This window comes from Ischnura elegans, chromosome X, assembly GCF_921293095.1.
Source record: "Ischnura elegans chromosome X, ioIscEleg1.1, whole genome shotgun sequence".
NCBI classification, from domain to species: domain Eukaryota; kingdom Metazoa; phylum Arthropoda; class Insecta; order Odonata; family Coenagrionidae; genus Ischnura; species Ischnura elegans.
This window is the reverse complement of record NC_060259.1, coordinates 109,920,851-109,943,726: the sequence shown is the minus strand read 5'-3', so window position 1 is coordinate 109,943,726 and position 22,876 is coordinate 109,920,851. Positions and strand designations below refer to the sequence as shown.

The 22,876-nt window shown below is 37.6% G+C and overlaps 1 protein-coding gene across 3 annotated transcripts in view; it reads right to left on the bottom strand.

Moving 5' to 3' along the window:
- Positions 1-1,927: 1,927 nt before the first annotated feature.
- LOC124171907 (NADP-dependent malic enzyme-like) overlaps positions 1,928-22,876 on the bottom strand; it is a 195,425-nt gene continuing 174,476 nt past the window's right edge. For 2 of the 3 annotated variants that reach the window (XM_046551316.1, XM_046551314.1), the window contains exon 12: positions 1,928-2,687. In XM_046551316.1, the coding sequence (XP_046407272.1) occupies positions 2,554-2,687 (134 nt within the window). In that variant the 3' untranslated portion in view covers positions 1,928-2,553. Of the gene's footprint in view, positions 2,688-12,844; positions 13,008-22,876 lie in introns of all 3 variants that reach the window. The other variant, XM_046551315.1, reaches the window with a different exon arrangement.

Here is a 22,876-nt window from a genome sequence, read left to right as displayed (position 1 = left end):
TGTTATCATCATCGCCACCATTTCCCCCGACAGCGGCCTTTCGTCCGGGATCTTGAGAAGGATTCTAGCTATCATTCGCTTTCCCTTCCTTTGAGCACGTTCGTGAAACTGCCACTCATTTTCTCACTCATTGAAAAGTAAGCCTCAAATGATCTCACGACTTAGGCGTAAGAATATGATCAAGTAATTCAGGTTTTAGGTTAGCAGATTGACCAAATGTTTAACATTTATTGCTGCGGATGTGTGAACGCCTAAATCATTACCTAGAGTTAAATTGAGCTAGAGCACTTAAGTTTTGAGTCGAGTTCCTACATTTTACGTTGAATTATTAGTTGAACTTGAACCGGAACGCAGCTCCCGGGACAAGGGGCAGTGAATGGAAGAACACGGGGAATGAGAGGACGTACGGGAAGAGTTCTCAGTCGGTCCGTCCCGCACAAGCATTATCCATTCCGACACTGAGCGCTTTTTATTCGGTCTCTAAAAATGTGTGCAACCCAGGAAAGACGATTCATTTCGTCTCAGCAAAATATTTAATTTGCAAGGAAAAGCATTGCAATGAAATGTTTCGATAGATCATATTATCAAGAAGCATTAGCTTACAGACCAAATTTAACTTATTTTTCTGTGACAATCGGACAAGGACTCCACCCTCAGCATCGCGGTTAGCGGATTTTGTAAATCGCGGAATTTTGGAATGCGCGGGAGTTGACTGCATATCCACTAGACGGTTGGAGAACCCTCCCCCCCCCCCCCCCCCCACAGTAATACTAGGGAATACGGATTTCACAAAATCACGGAACAAATTTCCTTCAACTACCTAACTAGTACCAAGTATCTTTTATGATCTCAAAATCTTCCTCTGTCTAGAAGATGAAGAAGACCTCTCGGCGGAACAAATAATTATATAATAATTCAATAAATTAATTGGTAAATAGTTTGATTGAGTATCAGTCCTGATTCTCGTAGAGAGAAAGCTACACTTGAAAGACAGTTACAAGTTATGGCATTTAATTATTTTTTGCCGTTTGGTATATCATATTTGCAGTACCTACACGAAACTATTAAAAACCTTGTTGACAATGACAAAATCACTGACATACTTGTGATTTTGTCATGTTTGTGATTGATGTTTATTCACGCTGGAACATCAAATATTCCTTGAATTAAATTACTACAAATGGCAAATTTATTAAAATACCAGTTGTTGGTAGCACAAAAATGGGTGGAAACGTACGTGAGGGTCCAATTGAAGACGTTTCGCGGAAATACAGACATTGTCGAAGGATGAGAGGCGGTGCAAAGATGAGGAGCTTGAAAATGAAGTAATGCCACGGAGGTGAAAATGAAGTAATCCATCATGTGAATCATAGTGATTTAAACATTTAATTTTAGGGGATTAATTATTAATTTAGAAAAAATTATTAAGCTGAAATCCGTAAGCAGAAACGAAATTGCATACTGAACTGCATTTGAGTGGGAAATAGTCTACAAATTGATTCCCCACTTTGAAAAATGTAGCCAACTCCCAATTGTGCATAGTACGGAGAGCCACTGATCAGGAAATATTCTTGAATGAGCAATTACTCACCAAAAATAATTTTAGATGTCCAAAAACCTCGATTGTTATTAAAGCAATGATATGAGGCGATTGAGGAAAATGATTATATGAAATAATACCATCAAGTTATCGCATACTGCCACTTCAATAAATTAGCATCAGTAGTAGATGTTAAGGATTCAAATGATCCAAATCACCAGGATGTAGTAGAATCATGGTGATTTTAAATCTTTCCAGTACTTTGTGGGATTAGTTCACGCCATCATTATGCATAATCAAGTCAAACTAGCTGGGCATGGAAATTTAGTCTCATCGGGCATACTTAAAAAAAAACTGTAATTACGAGGAAATCAGAATATTTATAAATCTGCAAGAAACATTTATTTCACATCTTTTGTATAATATTCGTATAACTCCTCAATAGGGAGAAATAAATAACTGGCACCACAATACAATTAAACTGAAGTATTGTTGATTTGAAAATGATAATCTTATTACAACAATCACATACTAATACATTAAATAAAGAAATAAAAAAGTATTTTAAGGTGGACCACCACAAGTAGAAAAAACACCAAAGCAACATTCTTGTAATTTCCCATTTGTAGAAATTCACAGATTATGGGTAACATTCATGACAAAAACCCAGGGAAAAGAGTTTTGATCACAGATTTTAGGAAAATAAAACTCGATACATCGAAGTTTCTTCACAAATTTAACCGTTACATCCCTTGATAATGACAAGTGAATGGACTGACAGAAGGCTGAAATTTCATGGAAGCAAACTATGCGACCATGATAGAATGCAGTGAAGTTGTCTTTATAAAATCGTAGTTTGTGCGGCACAAAATCAAAGCAGAAGTATCTAATAATAACCAGCAATAAAATAGGTTTAAATTTCATGTACAAATTTCAAGCTAATATTCCATAATCAAATGCAGGTACTTGATCACGATTTGGACCTGTTTGTGCATTACAAGTATATCTGTCATTCAAACTTTTAGTTTGTTCATATCTGGCCAACCAAATCTCGGAGGAACAGATGATGCATCATAGTTAAAATTATACATTTGATCCTTCACAAATTTACGCTTGTCCTTCGGTTCCGGATAGGTGGATGCAATCCCTGTGAATTAAATCGAAAAACATAACAGCATTTGGATAGCTCAATCTCACCTATGAAATAAAGTTTTACACAAACTCATAAGTAATAAAGCAAATTATTGAGAAACAGTGCTATAAAAAGGTGAAGATAAAATGGGCTTCAGAAAAATGGATTTTCGACACAGCAGTGCATTGGTAAAAATACAAATCCATGCAATCTTTTAAGCAGCATAAGCCATAAAGAAAATATATTTTTGCTAAATTCCCAACATGCAGCTCTTCCATACCTGAGTTCGAGGGAGGACACAACAAGCATTGCCATGCATCAAATGACATAATGCCATCAAAAAACACAGAGGTGATAAAGGCTATACAGTGAACCCATGGAGGTTTTAATCTCAAATATGAAGTGAGCCTGGTTATGTTAGCTTCATCGGATAAACTTGCAATTATCCGAGACGCTTTCATTGAGGCGTCAATTAAATTAAGGGAGAAATGCATTAGGGTCTCCTCCGCAGTAGTACATGTCCAATTGTAAGGGCTCAAAAACACGAGGCGCACGACGAGTGACTTACGAGACTTGGAAGGAGGCGTCACTCCCTCTCGACCGGTTTTGTTTTTTTTTTTTGCAACTGATTAACTCATTTAACACTTATACTACCATATTGAAGTTTTCAGGACAAATAGAAAACAATTTCGTCAACTCTTGCCTCCACCTCAAGCATACAAATTTTCACCTAAAAAAAATTCCGAAGTAAAATTTCATTTGAGGTACTCTCCAATGATAACAGGTGTATGCACCCAGAAAATTTCAAGAGGATAAGTTTAAAACGAGTGATTCAAGACTGGTCGAGCGGAAGTCCCCATGAGAGGTTTTTTTAGATGAAAGAAAATTCGTCCGTCGACCAGCTGTGACAATGTGACATTGAAAGCTTGGTCACATTGATCCACAAGAGTAAGTATTTCTGCATAATAACCTAAATCCATGCTAGCGATTACCTGCATTGCTGGCTCTCGTGACTCGAGATGGCAATCACAGAGTACGCATCCCTAAAGCAGCCGACACAGACCAGCGATAATCGCTTTAACCACGTCAGGGACTAACATGCGTTTTAAAAGAAAATGTCTAGGGAATGCAAACCAGTGTGAACGAATACTCAATGATAACATAAACGGTTAACCGCGAGGCGCGCGCAATATACACGAGAGACAATTAATGCAATCGGCTACATGAAATGGATCCTCGTCATGTAATTCTTGGTCAACTCAATCGTACATTTCTATCCCAGGTTTATGAAGGCCATTCAAAAATTGGCACAGGTTTATGAGGGCTATTTCACTCTAATACGGGTATCAATCATTAAAATGTCGTGGTTAACTGCAAATGCATTCGTATTACATCACCAATGAATATCAATCGGTGATCTATAGCTCACTTAGTTTAGTATAGCATTAGTTAGTTATGGGCGAGGCTGAGTTTTCGACAGCAGCATTCTCATTTAAATTGCTAGCCATGGGGCGACATCATCTATTTCATACAATTAACGATTATCTGACAGTTAACGGAAACAAGTCAAAATGAATAATATACGCAAGAATTAAATCAGTGCTCACTTATACCCACACGTGGCATGGAACAGCCACTTTTCTTCCACGAAACGCCAATAAGATTTGAAGAAAATAAAATCTTTGAATTTCCGAATTTATAGCCGATCCGTCAATGGCGTAACACTCTCCGTGTCAGCCCTCCAGCCATCCTCGTGGTGCATGACAGGTTACAATTGGGGATTACCATTCACACAGTCCTTCAACCCGAAGGTTAGTTTGAATAAGTGAATCTAGAGCTCACCCTACACTGGGCCAAAGGTATTTCACACACATTCGGCTTCGAGGGGTTAGTTCTTTTCCCGGGCACATTGACGTTTCATCCGGGATTTGCATTCGAAACCCTAGGATCAGCAGCCAATCAATTGGCTACCACGTTCACATGTAACAAATTAATTTTATTCCATTAATAATGAAAAATTGTATCCAAATTTATTGTCTATAGTTCTATTTTTAGCACTGAAGGATATTAAGTTAACAATCTCCCTTTAAAATGTAGAAAATCGCTTTCAAAAATCGTCTTCTTTTTCCAATGCTGCCATTACACCATCGTTTCTATGTTTCCCCAAGTCTCTCCGAAATCGACGGCATCACAACCACCACGTCTATTAGCGCAAGCCATTCCTCGAGGTTCCCCATCCACCAAACTTAATATTTCCATTTGGACCTCCGAAAGAGCTCAAATGAGTAGTTAAGTAATAAACATTTTCAACGGCCTCCTTAAGGAGGGAATAGTTTCCAGAAACCATGACTACCTCTAATCACCCGTTCGCGTATCAAAACATGGATATAGAGATAGCTGGGGACGTAGAGCGATTGCGAGCTACTACACGAATAGTCCCCCGAGTGCAAATCCCGGATGAAACCTACGGACGCGGCCAGCTCGCAAATCCTCGAAAAGCGAAGTGGGAAAGGGATGCGTGCATTTCATATTTTCGTGATAAAACCGAGGATAGCTCCACCCTCACCAATCCAAAACCAACCAACGGGTAGAATGGTTGATTTGAGAGAATGATCACACGGCCACGGCCGCAGCCATGGATCTCAGCCACATGCCACAGCCACATGGACTCGCTCACTCACACCCCAAACCGTAATTCGTCCAAAGAAGTCGGTCGCAGTGGAAGGGGATGATAGGTTGCGAGGAAAAAATTAATCTTCCTCATCCAGCCACTCCTTTCAGATTTTCAAATTAACAAATACTTCAGTTGCCGCCCACTATTCACGAGTTACTGACGTCATTAAAGTTTCGGCTCATTCACCCGCAAGAAGAGCAGCCCACAGTGAAGAAGGAAATCCTTCACGAGAATTGAAACAACTGCGACCGAGGTGCGTAATCTGTAAGCAGCTGAGACGCGGTGACCAACTCAGCTTGAGTCGGTGGCGTCATCAACTGATCTGCGAGAGGGCTGAGGACGCCGAGTTTTAACCACAAATAGCTCAAGAAGTAGGCGACCGATCGAAATACAGAAAAACGCATGTCTCTCTTTACTTTTCAAACACGACCACAAACGAAAATAATCATTTTCAAATAGTCAATGAGCCCATAATCGATAAAAAAGGACCACTTCGGGACATTCTTCCCCTTTGCTTTATGTATCAAAGGAAAGAGGGACGACGTGACACGAGAGGCGAATTTCCATCATTTTTTTCTTTTTGAAAAAAGAAGCGATTCATTAAAATGAAACAGAGAGACAAACATGGGCGTAGCCAGCAAGAGGGGACAGCTGCCCCAGAACCAAATTTAGTTCAAAACGAAAGTTTTAAACAAATTTTCTTTAAATCCAAGAAAAGTGATATTAGAGTAAATAATAAAAATATTTTATTTTTAAGCAAATAATTCTAAAAACTAATGAAGCGTTGTTATAATTTCCTTAAAATTTTGGTTTTCTTAACCTTTTCTGTGTTATAACTTGAAACGACCACGGCTTGCCCCCCTCTAGTTTTGATCCTGGCTACGCCTTTTGAAGACAAATGATCTGTCGAGTATCTGTCGTGCTTTTGGGGCATGGCTTGCATTTACCTACAATAACCAAAAACTCGCTCAAAATATTATAACGATACTTCTTTACACCTCGAGTTACCGTTTTCATAACATGTCATAAATTTTAAATAAATGTTTCGATGATGCAGCAGTGGTTTTTCGAATGAAAATAATGATGGAAACAATACAAGACTAACATTTATGACAGAATATAATAATCTCTTTTGTGTAATAGTTTGTCACCTCCATATGGAAATGCTTCACGTGAGAAGGTATCTACATCTACATCTAAATAATACCCCGCAAGCCACCTAAAAGGTGCGTGGCAGGTAGACAGTAGGGCAAGGTAGACGGAGGGGCTATGCTGAGTTAATTAGAACAAAATTCTATTTAGGGCACGCTGAAACTGAAGTTTGTTCAGAAATAATCCGATTGAAGCAATATCAACTGGTTGTCAATGATGTAGTTCAAAGGGAGAAAGAAGTCGCATAACGTAGACGAAACTTTCGCTTCCTTCCCATCCTCGTTTTCCTGGCGATTGTGCACCCCCCATCACACGCCTCTCTCCACACCACTCACTAACTTCCTCCTGCCTCACCTTAGAAATCAAAACTTCCCTCGGAGAATCGCTGAATATTTAAAAGGCTTCACTTTGAGAAACATTATTGTAATCGAAATCAATGCTCGTCAACAGCATGCTCCATTGAGTCAAGGAACTTGCTATGCAAATCCATTATCAGACACTCCATTTTTCCAAGTTCCCACCATTCTTTAAGCCGTAAATTAATAATTTCAAGCGGCAATTACTCAAATTAATTATATTACAGTACTCAAGGAAATTATTTTACATATTAAATAAGTTATCACCGAGAAAATTATATTACAGTTGGTACTTAAGGGAAATTTTATTTCGCCTAGATAATTCTGCATCTTGATTTAATCCTCCAAGTGACTGTCATTAATACCTCAGTCATAGAGTTTTTAACCAGCAAAGAAAGCACCTTCCCTGCACCTGGGCATCTTCACACTTTCACATGTTCTTCCCATGAGTGCACTTTCTCACTCACTCCGAGTCAACACCACCTTCCCAATGAGTCAGGCTCAGTGCAGGAATCTTTCTTGCCCAATCTACCCAAATTCTAATTACTTTCCTTCGGCTTACTTTCAAGAAGAATATCTGCTTCAGTTTCATCTCACAATCATGTGGCTAACTTGCTTAAGCAAATACATACATTGGTTAAAAATAGGCTAAGTTCTTACTTAAAACTTTTGCTTTCATTTCCTTTCACTTGAAATACTAGCTGCTCATAATCTACTAAGGTTGGTCATTGCGGTGAAGAAGCAAAACAATGATGCCCACTGATTCCCAGCTATCATTTATCAATTATTAGATCCAAGGGGATTAAAACACTTTAGCATTTTTGTTACAGTTCATTTTCTCCAGATTAGACATAATGTGGCTGTATATGCTATGAGGACAAACCTCACCAGTGGTACCATCGCTGAAGAAACCGACAATATGCTTTGAATGGTGAAGGCAATGATTAATTTTTGTGCCATTATTTCCAAAATGAATAATAAGTAATCATAAAATAATAGATAATAAAAAAATTTAAATTTTCCACACTTACATTAACTAAACCTGGATTGGTTGCAAAGCATGAATCATCATTTTCAAGGTGTTTCAAGAAAGAACTCCAGAAAATAGTACTTGATAGTAGAAACCACTCAAGGCCAAGTACCTAATTATAAAATTATGGCAAATAGAGACTTTCATTACTTTAAATAACTTTCCATTGAGTTTCCATTCCCAACGCATGACTTAATAATTTCTGAAGTGCCACCATGAGGGTCTCTTCATTTCAATCAATATGACCAAAATTGTGCAGAACATGTTTACATGAATGGAGCAGGAGTTAATAGAAAATTGCATCCCCAAATGAAGGAAAGTACTTCTCGAACAGTAGCACCACGCCCATATTACACATTATGTACTAAGATCTTAGATTGTGATAAGAAAGTCAATCACACCTCGTTACTTTCCCCTGGTCACAAGAGTTCATGTGCACATTCAAAAATGCATTCACTCGGTGAGATGTCTGTGACAGTAATATCAAATAGATGTTTTGTTAGTATCCACTTCAATGCATTCAACATCCATGCATAGTAACAACTATTGTTATTGTAATTTTCAGATGTTCAGTGAGAATAAACTCATAGAATCTTTCATTACATTCATACATTATATTAAGTACACATACAACGGATCAATCAGTACGTCAAATTCAAATTCATGTACGAGATTGAAAAAGGTTGCCGGTTCAATTCCACTCTGAGAAGTTATTTTTTCAAATTTTCAATCATAGACAAATCCCTAACCATTGCAGACATAAAATCCAACCACCCAAAATAAATTTTTGACAGCACAATTAGGTCTTTCAGTTTTAATATTCCCCACCTGAACAGGTTTAATTGGGCTTAATGAAGTGTACAGCTTTTTCTCATCCCATAAACGTCACATTCACAAGGAGGTTTACATTTCAAATCAACAGTATATAAGATGTAAATGAGTGAGGTAAATAAAACGAATACAAGTTTAAGATCACATGCAATGTTTCTTTCTACTCAAGGTCATAATATTTTCACCCCAGTGTAACTAGTATCTTAATAAACAAAATATCTAGCCTACAGGTGCCCTACTCCTGTAGGAGGAATTTTTAAAAACTTTTCCAATGCAAACAATATACTGTAGAGAACTTGAGAGAACTTGCATGATGGAATCCACCCAACAAATATCACTACATTTGCCTCTAATCTCAACCTACCCTTGAAAAAAGTAATCATCAACAGCTACGAAAAATTTCCTCAAGCAAAAAACCCAGCACAATTATTTTCACTTGCAATAATAAATGGTCGCTACACCAGAACATGTTCATTGAGACCTATATTTTAACCCTGCCCAGACCCTACATAAGTAACATCACAGACACAATCTATTTATATAAATTACTCCAACATTACGAATCACTGACGCATTTTTTCATAAGTTTGACATTTATCACCAATCAATAACACTTGATACCTTAACGAGTTTTCTTTTCAATATATAATTTTATAAAAACTTTTTCTAATGCTGACAACAAAAATTCCAGCACAGCATTCATCAGCAAGAACTCTCAAATCCTCAAAATGATTTGAAAAAGTTGCTGAATTGATATATTTAGAGTAAAGCAAAATAATCAAATGAATTAGGCCAAAGCATCTGTTCACCATGGATTTGAGTTTTCTGAGAATATTCGCATGATTAGTAAAACTGCAGGAAATATCATTTTTCAAACAGAATAGCATACAAAATCTTAACTTTCAACTTCTCTGTCTCAATCCTGGAAACTGAAATATGCCAAACTGCACAAAACATCACTGAATCAGTATACATAAGAGACTAACTAGTCTTTTTTAATACATATGTACTATAATTTCTAAAAGTCTGTGAGCATCTATGCTCCACTCACCAGTTGATGTATCGGGCAAATTTCCTGTAAAATCTCTGGAGGGTTTGCACACTATGTACAAGAACTTAGGTCCTCTATGGAAGGGACATGTTTTGCCATGAGCCAATGAGGAAAGGTAGTGATGGGGCTAGAATTCTTGGAATCAAACAGCACGACAAGGAGCCACAGCAGATGGCTTTGGTGCTAAGGAACCTCACGTTCATGCTAGCACCAATCAGAGTATTTGGGTCCTCATTCTGGACAACGGCTCTCGTTCAATCTTTAGATTCAGATTTATGGCTTCCTTTCTCCTAAGATTCATTATTGACACCTCAGACTAGATGACTGGTGCTGGCGTTAGGGTGGAAATCATTTGTGATTGCTGTGACTGAGGTTCAAGTCCATGTGACAACCTGCCAGAGTCAATGTGAAAAAGTGCTAAAAATATTGGGGAGACATTGTTAGAATGCTCCACATCCTTCGGCAGGTGCTCCTTGTTCTGATTTTTGACTCCAGGTATACTAGCCCCTTCGCAAGCCATCTGATTCAACTCTTGGCAACACACACCTCTTCCAACAAGGGCCAAAGTCCTTGTGCATTGTGTGCCAACTCCCCAGTGTTTTTTAGAGGAATTTCCCTGCTTCACTGAACCAGTGAGTGATGTATAGCCTTCATAAAATTATGGAAAGGACAGTACATGTAGGAAGTAATTAGATTAATGCATAAAATGGTAATGAAAGCTCAATTTTGAAGTACATCCCAAGGACTACAATTCAAAGACACAACAAATACATATTGAACACGAGTCTTGGCTTCCGGGCGTTCCTCCGTGTTTAGATGTCCATAAGTGACGACAGTTTCTCCAGCCATCCTGCTGGCGTCTTCAGGTCAGAAGTAGCAATGCATAGAATTTGGCCGTCTTATATAGGTAGACGTCGTGGTGGAAAAGAAGAGAGACAGAAGCTTTGGGCACTCCGTATACAGGAAGAAAACCCACACTGACAGATACTTACATGCCACCTCCCACCAGCATCCCTCTCAGAAGGCCAGTCTATTGAAAACCCTGATTCACCGTGCAAAAACCATTTCAGACAAAGACTATCCAGAAAGAAAAAGAACATCTTGCCAAGGCACTTCGTGGAAATGGCTACAAGAAAGAGACGGTCCTAAAAAGGACCTTTTAGAGTGATAATAGTAGAAATAAATCTACTGAGGACTCGTCGAGAGAGAAACCTGCAGCATACGCAGCCGTTCCCTATGTAGCAGGAACCATGGAGAGAATAGCCAGAATTCTGAACAAGCATAACGTGAAGACCAGGTTTACTTGCTGCAAAAAAACGAGCGACTTTCTACCTAAGCCGAAGGACAAGATCCCACGCTCACTACACGAGGGAGTATATCAGCTGCAATGCTCATGTGGCAAATGTTACATAGGACAGACTGGCCGTTCTATCAAAACCAGGATAAAGGAACATGAACGTGCCACGGAGAAGAAACAGTTCCGCCTTTCCGCCGTCACGGAGCACGTGTGGTCGGAACCTGGCCACACTGTGGATTTCGATAAGCCTAAAGTCTTGTGTAATGAAAGCCGTTACTATCCTAGGCTATTCCGAGAAGCTATAGAGATAGCAAAGCACCCTGAGAACTGCAACAGAGAAGACGGCTACACATTAGCCAACACATGGAAAAGGGTCTTCCAATGACCAATCAGAGCCCACCTCCATTCCAACCAATCAAAATCGGCCTCTGACCCCCATAGGTACCTATATAAGATGGCCAAATTCTATGCATCGCTACTTCTGACCTGAAGACGCCAGCAGGATGGCTGGAGAAACTGTCGTCACTTATGGACATCTAAACACGGAGGAACGCCCGGAAGCCATGGAGACTCATATGAAGAAACGCCACGGAAACCTCAGATCAAATTGAACACGAGCACATTATGGCAGCGACATTGGAAAATTTTTGTTTGAGTATCAGTGTCATCCTGAGCGACTCTTGTAATATCTTGCTATAATCAAGTATATTACCAGGATAATTTTTTTGTTACTTAAGTGAAGACTGCTAAATAAAGATGAGTTTGTTTTCTATTGTTCGAAAATGTTCAACAAATTACTAGGAATTATAATGTTTTATAATCATCTGTATTTCCCTGCATAAGACCCTGGAAATTTTCGTATGATTTCGGCATTTCTGTGCTGAACTCAAAGGATTAGGGTGTTAGTCCTTCTTCATCTGTGTCAATTAGATCACAAGTCTTCCACAGAGTGCAACAAATATTTGTGCAGAGCCTTACTCTCTTTTCCATGGACACAGGCAAAAGACCCTTTTCTCACATTCTTGTAACAGGAAGGCCCCTTGCCACATATCAAGGCACCAGTGATGCTTTAAATAACCAGGAAAAACACTAAAACTCTATTTTTTTAAAGGAATTATATATTTTCTCTTCATTTTCAGATTATTATGATACCAAACACCTATGAAATGCATTCCCAGTAACAGAGTGCAGAAACAGGTGGGGATACAAGACAACTAAGACTGCCAGAATGCCTTGAGAAAGGATGCAAGTGGAAGAAAGGATGATCAGAGGCAGGCTCTGCAGATGAGGGTGGGACTTCAAATTTGGGAATTTTTTCTTCTCTTGGAAAACAAAGAGCTAGGTTCTGAAAAAAGCAGGGGCCAAGGAAATGAGTGGTAAGACAGGGTGAAGCATAGATATGTTTCCCCAAAGTTGTCCATGCATATGTGCAACATTCCTCAAAATTGTTAATACATGGTAATATTACTTATTTTGCAGAATTATCCGCATTGTCTTCACTATATGCAACAAATTACATAATATCAACTTATAAAGCCGCAGCAGTCTTTAAACTTTACGTTAAATGCTGTAAAATTATCATACTAACAATAAAAATGAGAAACATGATCACAGTTGAAAAGCATATAATGTAAATCTTTCCAAAAGCAAAGAAGTCATGCAAGCAAAGAAAATATGCTTTCAAATATCCATTAACAAAATCATTTGTCCACAGAAGTCAATAGTTGTCCCAACACAAGAAAACATATTAACCAAAATCTTTTACAAAGATAATATCTCACCATAACTCTATGAATATTTAGGTAAGCAATTAACCATACTCCTGCTCTTAAGAGTGGGGCCACTTGTAAACAGGTGGAAGAGCAGATGTATACTCATAATTATAAAGCTGCTTTGCGATGAAATCCACTTTGTCCTTAGGCTCCGGGTATGTCGATGCACAGCCTGGAAATATCAATAATACACAAACGTGCCCAATCCCAAAACCCACATGCATCAGTTAGAATATTCCTTGATCTGACAATGAATGAGAAGGTAGCTTAGCTTAGTTTAGCTTAGTCATCAGGAAAGAGAAAAGGTACAGGTCTTCTATCTCCATGCAGAACACATAACCATAGATGCTAAGAACTATTGAAGACAGAATCTTTCCAAAATCATGATTTTTACACTCACATATTAAAATTTACAGACCTGAATGATCGCTTTATTTGGCTATTGGGGAAATAAAGGTCATCTATGGTTCCCCTTTGAATCCACATTTTGCCACAAGATATTTTTACTTACAATGATTAATTGAGATTCAAAAAATGATAGCAACATAACCTATTCTAGAGCTTCATATTTATGATGGAATTTTAAGTTGTTCACATTGAATAAGATCACAGGCAACATTAAGGGCCATTATAACCCCCCTAAACCAGTAGGAAATATCAAAAGCTAAAATTGATAGCAATGGCAACGCAGAATGCAATGAAGCTAGATTTGATAGCAGCAGCAAGGATGGTAACCCAGAGTTCGTCTTATTATGAAAGTAGCTATAGAAAGAAGGATTCAAATAATAAAATGAGCATTCATATTTCGCAAAAAGCCTAAAAGAAAAAGAAAGCATATATTTTCAAGCACAATGATTATTTTAGGGAACAGAGGTAGGATTCTAAGCATGGGGTTTTGAATCAAGTCTCCCTCCACATAGAACACTGATAAATATCAATCATCTGGCCCTGTTTAGAATATTTTGAATGACATATTAGGGCTAAATTTGTTTGCAGGATGGCTGAGCCATCCTTGCCATGTCCATGAATCAAAGTAAAGTGATGTCTACCTCACACTATGATTTCTATACTGACTGTGAGCATTCTAAGCCCTTCACCATGCTAATCCCTCATCAGCATACCCCAATATTTCTGTGTGTTGCACGAATGGCACACACGCTTCAAGTAACTGAACATGCTATTTCTTCTCAGTGATAGTGAAATATAAGCATGAAGCTAGTTAAGTATACTCTACCAGCTAAGGGGCATGCACCTTTGCTTGTGCCAGACAGTAGCGCCGACTCCATGGGGCCTGAGGGGGCCCAAGCCCCCTCAAAATTCGTTATTGGTGTGAGGAAAAAATGTGTCAGGCTTGTCGATTTTCCCCAGAATGTCCAGATATCGAGATTTGAGTTATCAGGGTTCTAATGTTGTTCATATGACTCATCTAAAATGCTTAAAAAACTTGAACCTCACAACTTATAAAATTTCCCGGGGTAAGATCCCTGGTTTGGGCCCCCCTAATATTTTTTGTAAGTCGGCACCTCTGGTACCAGATGAAATGAAATCATAAGATGTGCCTTAATGAAAAACTTCCTAATCTATTAATCTATGGAAAACTGACCCACAGTCAAAGGGAAAAGAGATAAGAAGAACAAAAATTTTCGAATAGAGTAGTTTTAGAGAGTGAGTTAGCCAGGAAAGGCTTAAATAGGAAAGTGAAGTGGGTGTGAAATGGATACATTCAAAGGAGAGAATCAATCAGAAGTTGATAGATGGCAAGTGGGACATTTAAAAAAACAAGTTAAACGTATTAGCATTTAAAAAATTCTCCTTATTTCTATGGTACTTTTTGGCCACTCAAGCCATTATCCTCCAATGATTGAATAAATGTAGAATTTTTTTCAAATGTGTTTTACTACATGCTTTATACTCCAAAAAAAGTTTTTGCATCAGTGCTACAGATTAATAGCTGTAATTTTACAAAAATTTTCTGAAGGAAATTCACTGATAAGAATTATATTGAGTTTGGTGGAAAAGTATGAATACATGATTACGAAAAAAAACTATTATTATAAAAATTGAAACATATTTTGCTAGTAACTTTTTTAGCTAAAAGAGAAACGTCCGCTTGATAGTACACATAGTTAAATAAAATGTCATCTCTAGGATCAAAATCCAACCGTTCGATGCAATATAAAATTACTCACATATAACACTGACATTGCATAATGTTGGAAAAAATCTTGAAGATTATGAGTAGAAATCTGTTATATACTTGGTAAATTTTTATCATGAAAGGGTTTTGTGAACCTAAAAATTGGAGCAATATGCCCCACAAAAGAAAATTATGATACCAATTAAGATAGCAATCAAATGCCCTTCAAGAAGGTGCTTTCCTCCTTGAGGCAGATTATGTTAGAGCTAAAAGTACACTTCTAGATAATCAGATGATGAAAAAGCAAAATATTTATGAATAAAAAGGGAGGGGTAATTACAGGGCATGCACAAAGGAAAGGCTTTGCCCTTTGCCTACAATTGCCTAATGATGGTTTCAGATAAGAATTAGAGCAAGAAATATACTAAAAGTAACCACTAATGGGCATAGCAACAGGAAAGAACCCAGTAAGCCAACTATTTCTCGAAAGAGTAATTCCTCTCAAAAAAAACCCAAAAGGAGAACATAGGTTTTAACTTGACGAGAGGGTTCCCCAAAAAAATATAAGGTACAAACTTGTTTTCATCAATATATAAATCCCCATAGGATTGGAAATGAATAATGAGAATACAAACTATTCCCTTGATACAATATGAATAATTTATTGAAGGGATTACAGCAGTAATAAGTTTGGATTATTTTAATTTAGAAAACCTACTGTGGCACACTATCTCTCACACAAAAATGTGATTTTGTAAAGGGAAAACCATGACTGAATCTTAAAAGCATAAAAACAGCTATTTATATGCACTTTTCAGAATTTTTACTCTAATTCAGATATCACTACACAATTTCCGCACAAAAGTTAATTTTTATCATTTCAATACCTGATTTACTCCATTTAAATTCATACTTGGAACACCTTGTAGGCATTCTGTCACATGGATTAGCACTGATTAAAGAGCCTGTAAATAATTTACTTAAGGCTTGATGCATGGAATGAGTGAGACCAATCCTCCTCTATAGTAGAACTTGGAAGCATGAACGTGACTGTTGGGTGGTCCAAAATATGTAGTATATACTTTTGAATTTTGGAAGTGCAGATAAACTTTTTGGTGTAGTTTCATAAGAAAACAAGCCACAGAAAAGAAATCACCTTGGTTGGATAACATTTGACCCAACCACATCGCATTTGAAAATATAGGTTGTATATTTATTGAAAATAGCCTGCTTAACAGGAGCAACCTAAAAAGGGTTTTCGGATTCCTACCACAGAAATAGTGGTAATTAGTTAGGTACTAAAACAACTTTCAAATCTGTATTGGTTGAAAATTGTTTACAGTAACTTTAACCTCACATCAACCATAATATTTCCCTGGTTGAAAAATACGATCAAAAGACACATTTAGTCTCTGCTCTCTTTTACATTCATTACTCGCATAAGTTATCTTTGGAATAAAGTCTTTGGTATGAGAAATATTTGGCAAAATCATTGGCAATATTATTGAGTTTCATGGTATTATTAATCTTAAATGTCAGCCTTACCTTTCACCATGAGACCATTTCTCAGGACCTTATAACAAAACGTTCGGCTATAAATCGCTTTTTTGGACCAAAAATTATCTTTGGACCATCCTTACATTACTGCCTTTGAATAAAATTTAAAAATAATCCCTCTTCAGGTACATTGAAGCTCATGGCAGTAAAAAAGGTCAATATTTAAGTAAGTTTTCTCTCACAGATATATATATAAGGGCTCAGCCTAGTTGACTTTGGCTTTATCAACAGTCAGCTGACTCTAATTGTGTTTTGGAATGAGTTTTGGTTCAAGTCTAAGGAAACCATCACCCATCCCAAACCGTAACCGCTTTGAGGAAGGGTAAAAAAGCATTTCATATGAAGAATAATGAGACCACTGGCAATAGCAAAAAACTATAAATTTATAGTTCAGTACAGTCCCAGACTAAAGAGAATGAAGCACCTAGGCCTGTAATGAGAGCACCATTCTCCAAAGTCCTGCTGGCAGCCATGATTTTGCAACACTGCATCCCCCATGCCCCTGCGTCTTTGGGGGCCCGTTTGGGGGCAATCCCACCCAAAGAAATATATTCCCATGGAAAAGGCTAGCTGAAGGTACAGAAAATCAAACAGTCTGACAATTAATTCTTGGAAATTTTCTTAGTGAAATAGACTTGGCAAAGAACATGGTGCAAACATTTTGGAAACACGAGCACTTATTATACAGAAACCGTCTCAAATAACTCAATTCTGTATTCATTTTACTCATGCTTGTAATTTAGAATCTCATAATGAAGTATATTTTGGAAAGTGGTTTGTACTCAATTATACATAAGGCCATTGATTAAAGAACTCCCATTGACTGGGATATATTTCATCATCATCATCATCATCACTGGTCAACAATCCTACGATTGGTTTGACGCAGCTCTCCACTCAGTTCTCCTATCAGCTAATCTTTTCACACCTACGTATTTCTTCTCTTTCACATCTCTCTTTACTTGTTCCATATATTTTGTTCAAGGTCTTCCTTTTCCATTATTGCCTTCCACTTGTCCTTCGACGATTGTCTTCATCAGGCCACCATGTCTCAAGATGTGGCCTATAAGGTAGTTCCGTCTTCTTATTAAGGTTTTCATGAGGCTTCTCTTCTCTCCTACCCTTCTTAGGACTTCCTCATTACTAACTCGGTCGATCCATTTGATTTTCATCATTCTTCTGTAGCACCACATTTCAAAGGCCTCTATCCTTGCTTTCTCCGCTGCGGTCATTGTCCATGCCTCACTTCCGTATAGGAGCATACTCCAGATGTAGGTTCTTATAAATTGTTTCTTTACTTCCATCTTTAAGTTTCCCGCTGTAAGCTGGTCTCTCTTTTGGTGGAATGCTCTCTTCGCCTGGGCTATTCTGCTGATAATTTCTTTCTTGCTTCTCCCGTCACTAGTTATCTTGCTTCCCAAATAACAGAATTCATCACCTCTATCAGTTTTTGCCTCCCTATTTTAATGTTGGTCTTGACTTCTTCTCTTCTGCTGCATACTAAGATCTTGGTTTTCTTCGTGCTTATTTTCAGTTTTATATCTACTCATTACCCTAACCATATTAACCAGAATATTTTTCAAATCCTTCTCTGTTTCTGCTATAACGGCTATGTCATCGGCAAATCTTAGCATGCTTATTTTTTCTCCATGGATATTCACTCCCAATTCCTTTTCTTTGATTTCATTAATGGCTTTCTCAATGTAAACGTTGAAAATATGTACGGGTGACAATGTACAGCCTTGTCGTACTCCTTTCTTAATTCTTGCTTCTTCACAGCTGGGCCCTGATTTTATCATGGCTACTTGGTTTTTGTATAAACTGTGGATGATTCTTCTGTCATTATAAAGAACCCCAATTTCCTTTAGGATTCCAAGCATTGTGCTCCAATCCACGTTGTCAAATGCTTTCTCTTAGTCCACAAACGCAACGAATGTTGGCTTGTTCTTTTCCATTCTCTTCTCTATGAGCAGTCTTAGGGCCAATATTGCTTCCCTTGTGCCTTTGTTTTTTCTGAATCCAAATTGGTCCTCATCCAAGTACTCTTCTGCTTTTCGTTCTATTCTTCTATAGATGATCCTTGTCAGTATCTTTGATGCATGTGTAGTAAGGCTTATGGTCCTAAAATCTTCACACTTCTCCGCTCGTTTCTTCTTAGGAATAGGGATTATAATGTTCCTCTCGAAATCCTTTGGTATCTCACCTGTCGTATACATTTCACTAATGATTTTGTATAGCTGGTTCAACGTCTTCTCTCCTAAATTTTTAATTAGTTCTGCAGGAATGTCATCAATGCCAGACGCTTTATTTACACTGAGGTCTCTTACAGCCGCATCAAATTCCAATCTTAAAATTGGGGCTCCCATGTCATCGGCATCCACTTCCCTCTCGTTTTCGATAGCATTCGTTCTGAGGCGACTTCCTTTGTACAAATCTTCCTGATATTCCTTCCATCTCTTCCCTTTATATATTATGTATATATAAAGGGATATATTTATTATTCTAAAAAGGTGGGACATTTGTAGATCAAAATGATATTTGCATATGATAACCTCTAAATGTTCTGAGATTCAGATTTTATCATATCTGTTGAGCAAAACATGAAATTTGAAATACTGAAACAAAACAAAAAATCTGACTTAAACTTAACCTTCTCACAAAATCAATTTAAAGGATTTTCCTATTTGTGCTGCAAATAGAAATGATAACATATTTTTTGGTAACAATAATTTTCTGCCAGCCCATTCCTCCAATTAGTATTACTGGTTGGTGATGGTCGCGGGCCATTCAGTAGTCAGCCAGTTGCCACACACACAACACCTTTATAATCCCTTCACTCAAACGTTCCATGATAAAAGGCTCCAAGACAGATATGGGAACAGAGGGATTAAGTTTCTTCCATTATAATTTCTACTTTTCAGATTATGCAACACATCAGCTAAGCATATCTTTTTTCATTATCCTAGAAAATTAGTGGCTGCCATGGTTTTTGATTGATATTCTATGATTAATTTTAGCAATTTCTAGTAATTTCAAAGCCATACTAAACCATGGCAATTGGAACACTAAAAGAAGACAAGAAGGTATATCATTTTGCTCTCATGCTCAGTGTTAGCCTGTCCTCAGCTGCTCACTGTCTTGAGAAGGGTCATTTATTGCCCCAATCGAATGCACCGTAAGTGGAGTGGGCACAGAGTTGTCACTTCCTCTAATGGATGCTTTCTGGGGTAACATTCGCCTCTCTTTGATGAAGGTCCATTTTTTTGTCAGGACTGTACAATAATCATTCCAAAGCATAAGCGCATTTTCTTTAATGAGGGAAATGCACCAAAATTTTCAAGAATAAATTTCAGCTTTTCAAAATGCAAGAGATACCTTAATCATCAAAGCCAATTCCTACCTCAAAACATTAATATAGACGTGGTGATAATTGAAAGGGAACATTTTCAACGTGCAGTGCTGTGGCTGCAATATTGGTTAAAAGAGTGAATGGAGTGTGTTTTTAGGCCAATTCTATGATTTTTGGAATACAACAGTGATTCTTGAGAGAGATAGCGATTTTCATGGAGATTATTATGGCAGCAAAGAGCAGAAATAAGATTGCTTTCTTCTCAAGAGAATGTGAATACAAATTGAAATCAAATTCTCATACAAGGGGATGTGTTATATATGTTGAGGGTATAACCATTCCTAATTAGGATACCAATAGTTTTCAAAACCAAGAAGGGTTACTCTTTACTTTCAAATATCTAATAGGGTGGTTTCCCATTATTTTTTTACTGCCTAAATCGAAAGATTAAAACTCCTGGAGTACGTATTCCACGCTTTTAGATTTTTAAATGACGATATCTATTTTTCACGATTAAATGAAAAGTGAAAATTTTCAAGCGCTCGAAAACGCGACACCTAAGTATGAATGCCGGGAAAACTCTGCGTGACGTCGTTCTGGTTCCCACTCCTGCAAGTGAGGTGACCTTGGGGCGAGGCTCTGAGCACTAATACGACGCAGGATGCTAGCAGGTAGCAAAGTACCATGCTAGCTGGTAGCGCTTGGCTTAAATAAGGATATTAATACCTTATCAAGCGAAGAAAACTGTCCGACCTTAGCCAGTTTTAATTGGTGATTAATAAGACATGTTTCCCTGAGCTCTGTGCCTCATGCATGCATTGGTAATCTTAGACGATGTAAAACTCTTATCTACTTGTATAGAAACTAGGTCCCTGAGACGTCACGTGGAGTGGCATCGCGTGGGCGCCAATCTGGCCTTTTTGAAATGCAGTTAAAATTGACTCTTGCCATTCGTCTAAACCGGTATTTCTAAAACCAAATAATTTTTATATTATGAATATATTAATGGTGAGTAACAATTCGCAATCAATGCCTTTCGTTTTCTTTGATGAAGGAAACTACCCTATTCATTGTAGGTAGGGACCTGCGAGTACCTAGTACTTTTTGATCTCAAGTTGAGTATTGAGTCGAGTTGAAAACTAATAGCGAGTATCAAGTCGAGTATAGCAACTGTGAACCAGGAAATGGAGCAATGCATGCTCCAAACATGCCTATTCTCATTTTTCTTATCCCCTTATGTGAATTTTCTACTCTGAATGCTCTGAATCTTGATGTAAAAAGGAAAAGATAATTAGGAACACTGATGTAAATCGTGTCAGCATTAGGAGATGAATAAAAATTAATGTCTTAAACAGTTCCATGAAATGCAAAATTGAAATGAATTAACCTCTAGTAATATGTTGCCACTTTAATTTAATATATGTATCCAAACTGCTCAAAAGAGCCCTCAATAAAGTCATTTTCACTATTGCAATAAAGATTATATACGTAAATGAATCAGGTAATATTTGACCCTTTCAAATTCTTATGCAGAAAAAACAATAGTTCCGCATGCTCAGTTACCACGTTTTGATGTCTCCATGTTGCAGTAGTACAGTACACTTGGTTACAGAAAATTGTTATTCTCAACACACTTGTGTAGCTGGACAAGTACATTTTTGCAAATATTGCAAGATTTGGGAACATTGGGAATTTTTATTAAAATTTGTATCAACAATTTTTATGGATCTTGAATCTTCATGGAAATTAAGTGTACAAAGCGAATGAACTACAGAACTTAGCTTTAGCTTTCTCGACAAAAAAATTTTGCTTTATTTCTTACTTCATTTAAACAACAATTGCAACTCTTCTTTCATAAGTTCAAGAGGAAAACTAAATGCAACAACGGAATAAACAAAAATTAACATCGTACGTGATAGTACTCAAAAAAGGCAAAAAGACGGCACTCACTTCTGTCGTCAAACATTGAGAAAAACTGGTACTGCCTGCTTCAACTTAAAAACTGCATTTTATCCATAGAAATCTTAATAATTTTTACGTATTCTTTCCACGTTTGAGAAAGAAAGTATGGTAGGGTACAAAATCATCGAATAAGAAAGTGTTAGCGGTACAGCACGATTGAGCGGTCCACTCCTACTATGCCGCCGGGCCGGATGACTGTCGGCCACTGCGGCTGACAATGTATTCAGCATCCAAGTCAACTACTATAGTGGTTGACTGCTATGTAGATAACAAGCTGAATCTCCTAGGATAAGGGATTAGAACGACTTACTGACTTCAAAGACAATATAATTACATGAATTTCTTGATAGCGCCTCGTGTCGGCAGATTTCTGAACTTACTGGCCTCAATAGCTTTGTAAACGTGACTACTCAACTCGACTCGACATTTGTAATACTTGTCAAAGCACTTGAGTCGAGTACCAACCACTTGACTCAACTCAAATTTTCGAGTACTCGCCCATCCCTAATTGTAAGGTTACGACTCAAAATCTTGCCACTCTTGATCATTCGGAGCCTGATGCAACAGATCTGATTACGATGAAGTTAAGCATGAACTTTTGTAACAAAAAAATGAAACAATGAAACACTTCAGGTGTGCGGGACTTCCATCCATCCCCTCCCCACCCTACAGCTGTTAGCATATTTAGGATTTTTTCACACTGGTTCCAACAGTGCTTCTGAGCACTCATTAATTTTGTCTCATATATGAAAGATTTTAAAGCAAGTGTCCTAATGAAAAAAAATAAAACAGTTAATACGTAAAATGTAAAAGTTTTATCAGTTTCCCATTTTTTCTATTTTGGGTTCCGATGATTAAAGTTTACATTTTATATTAGATTTTTACGGTTTTCTGGGCTACTTTTTCACCCCTTTCAGATCACACATGAGTTCCACCGCATCCACTGTAGACGCCTTGCCTAAAGCATTGCATCAATTGTTTCAGAGAGCAAAATTTTCAAATTTCAGAATTGTGCAAATTGCTTCATTAGTTTTAT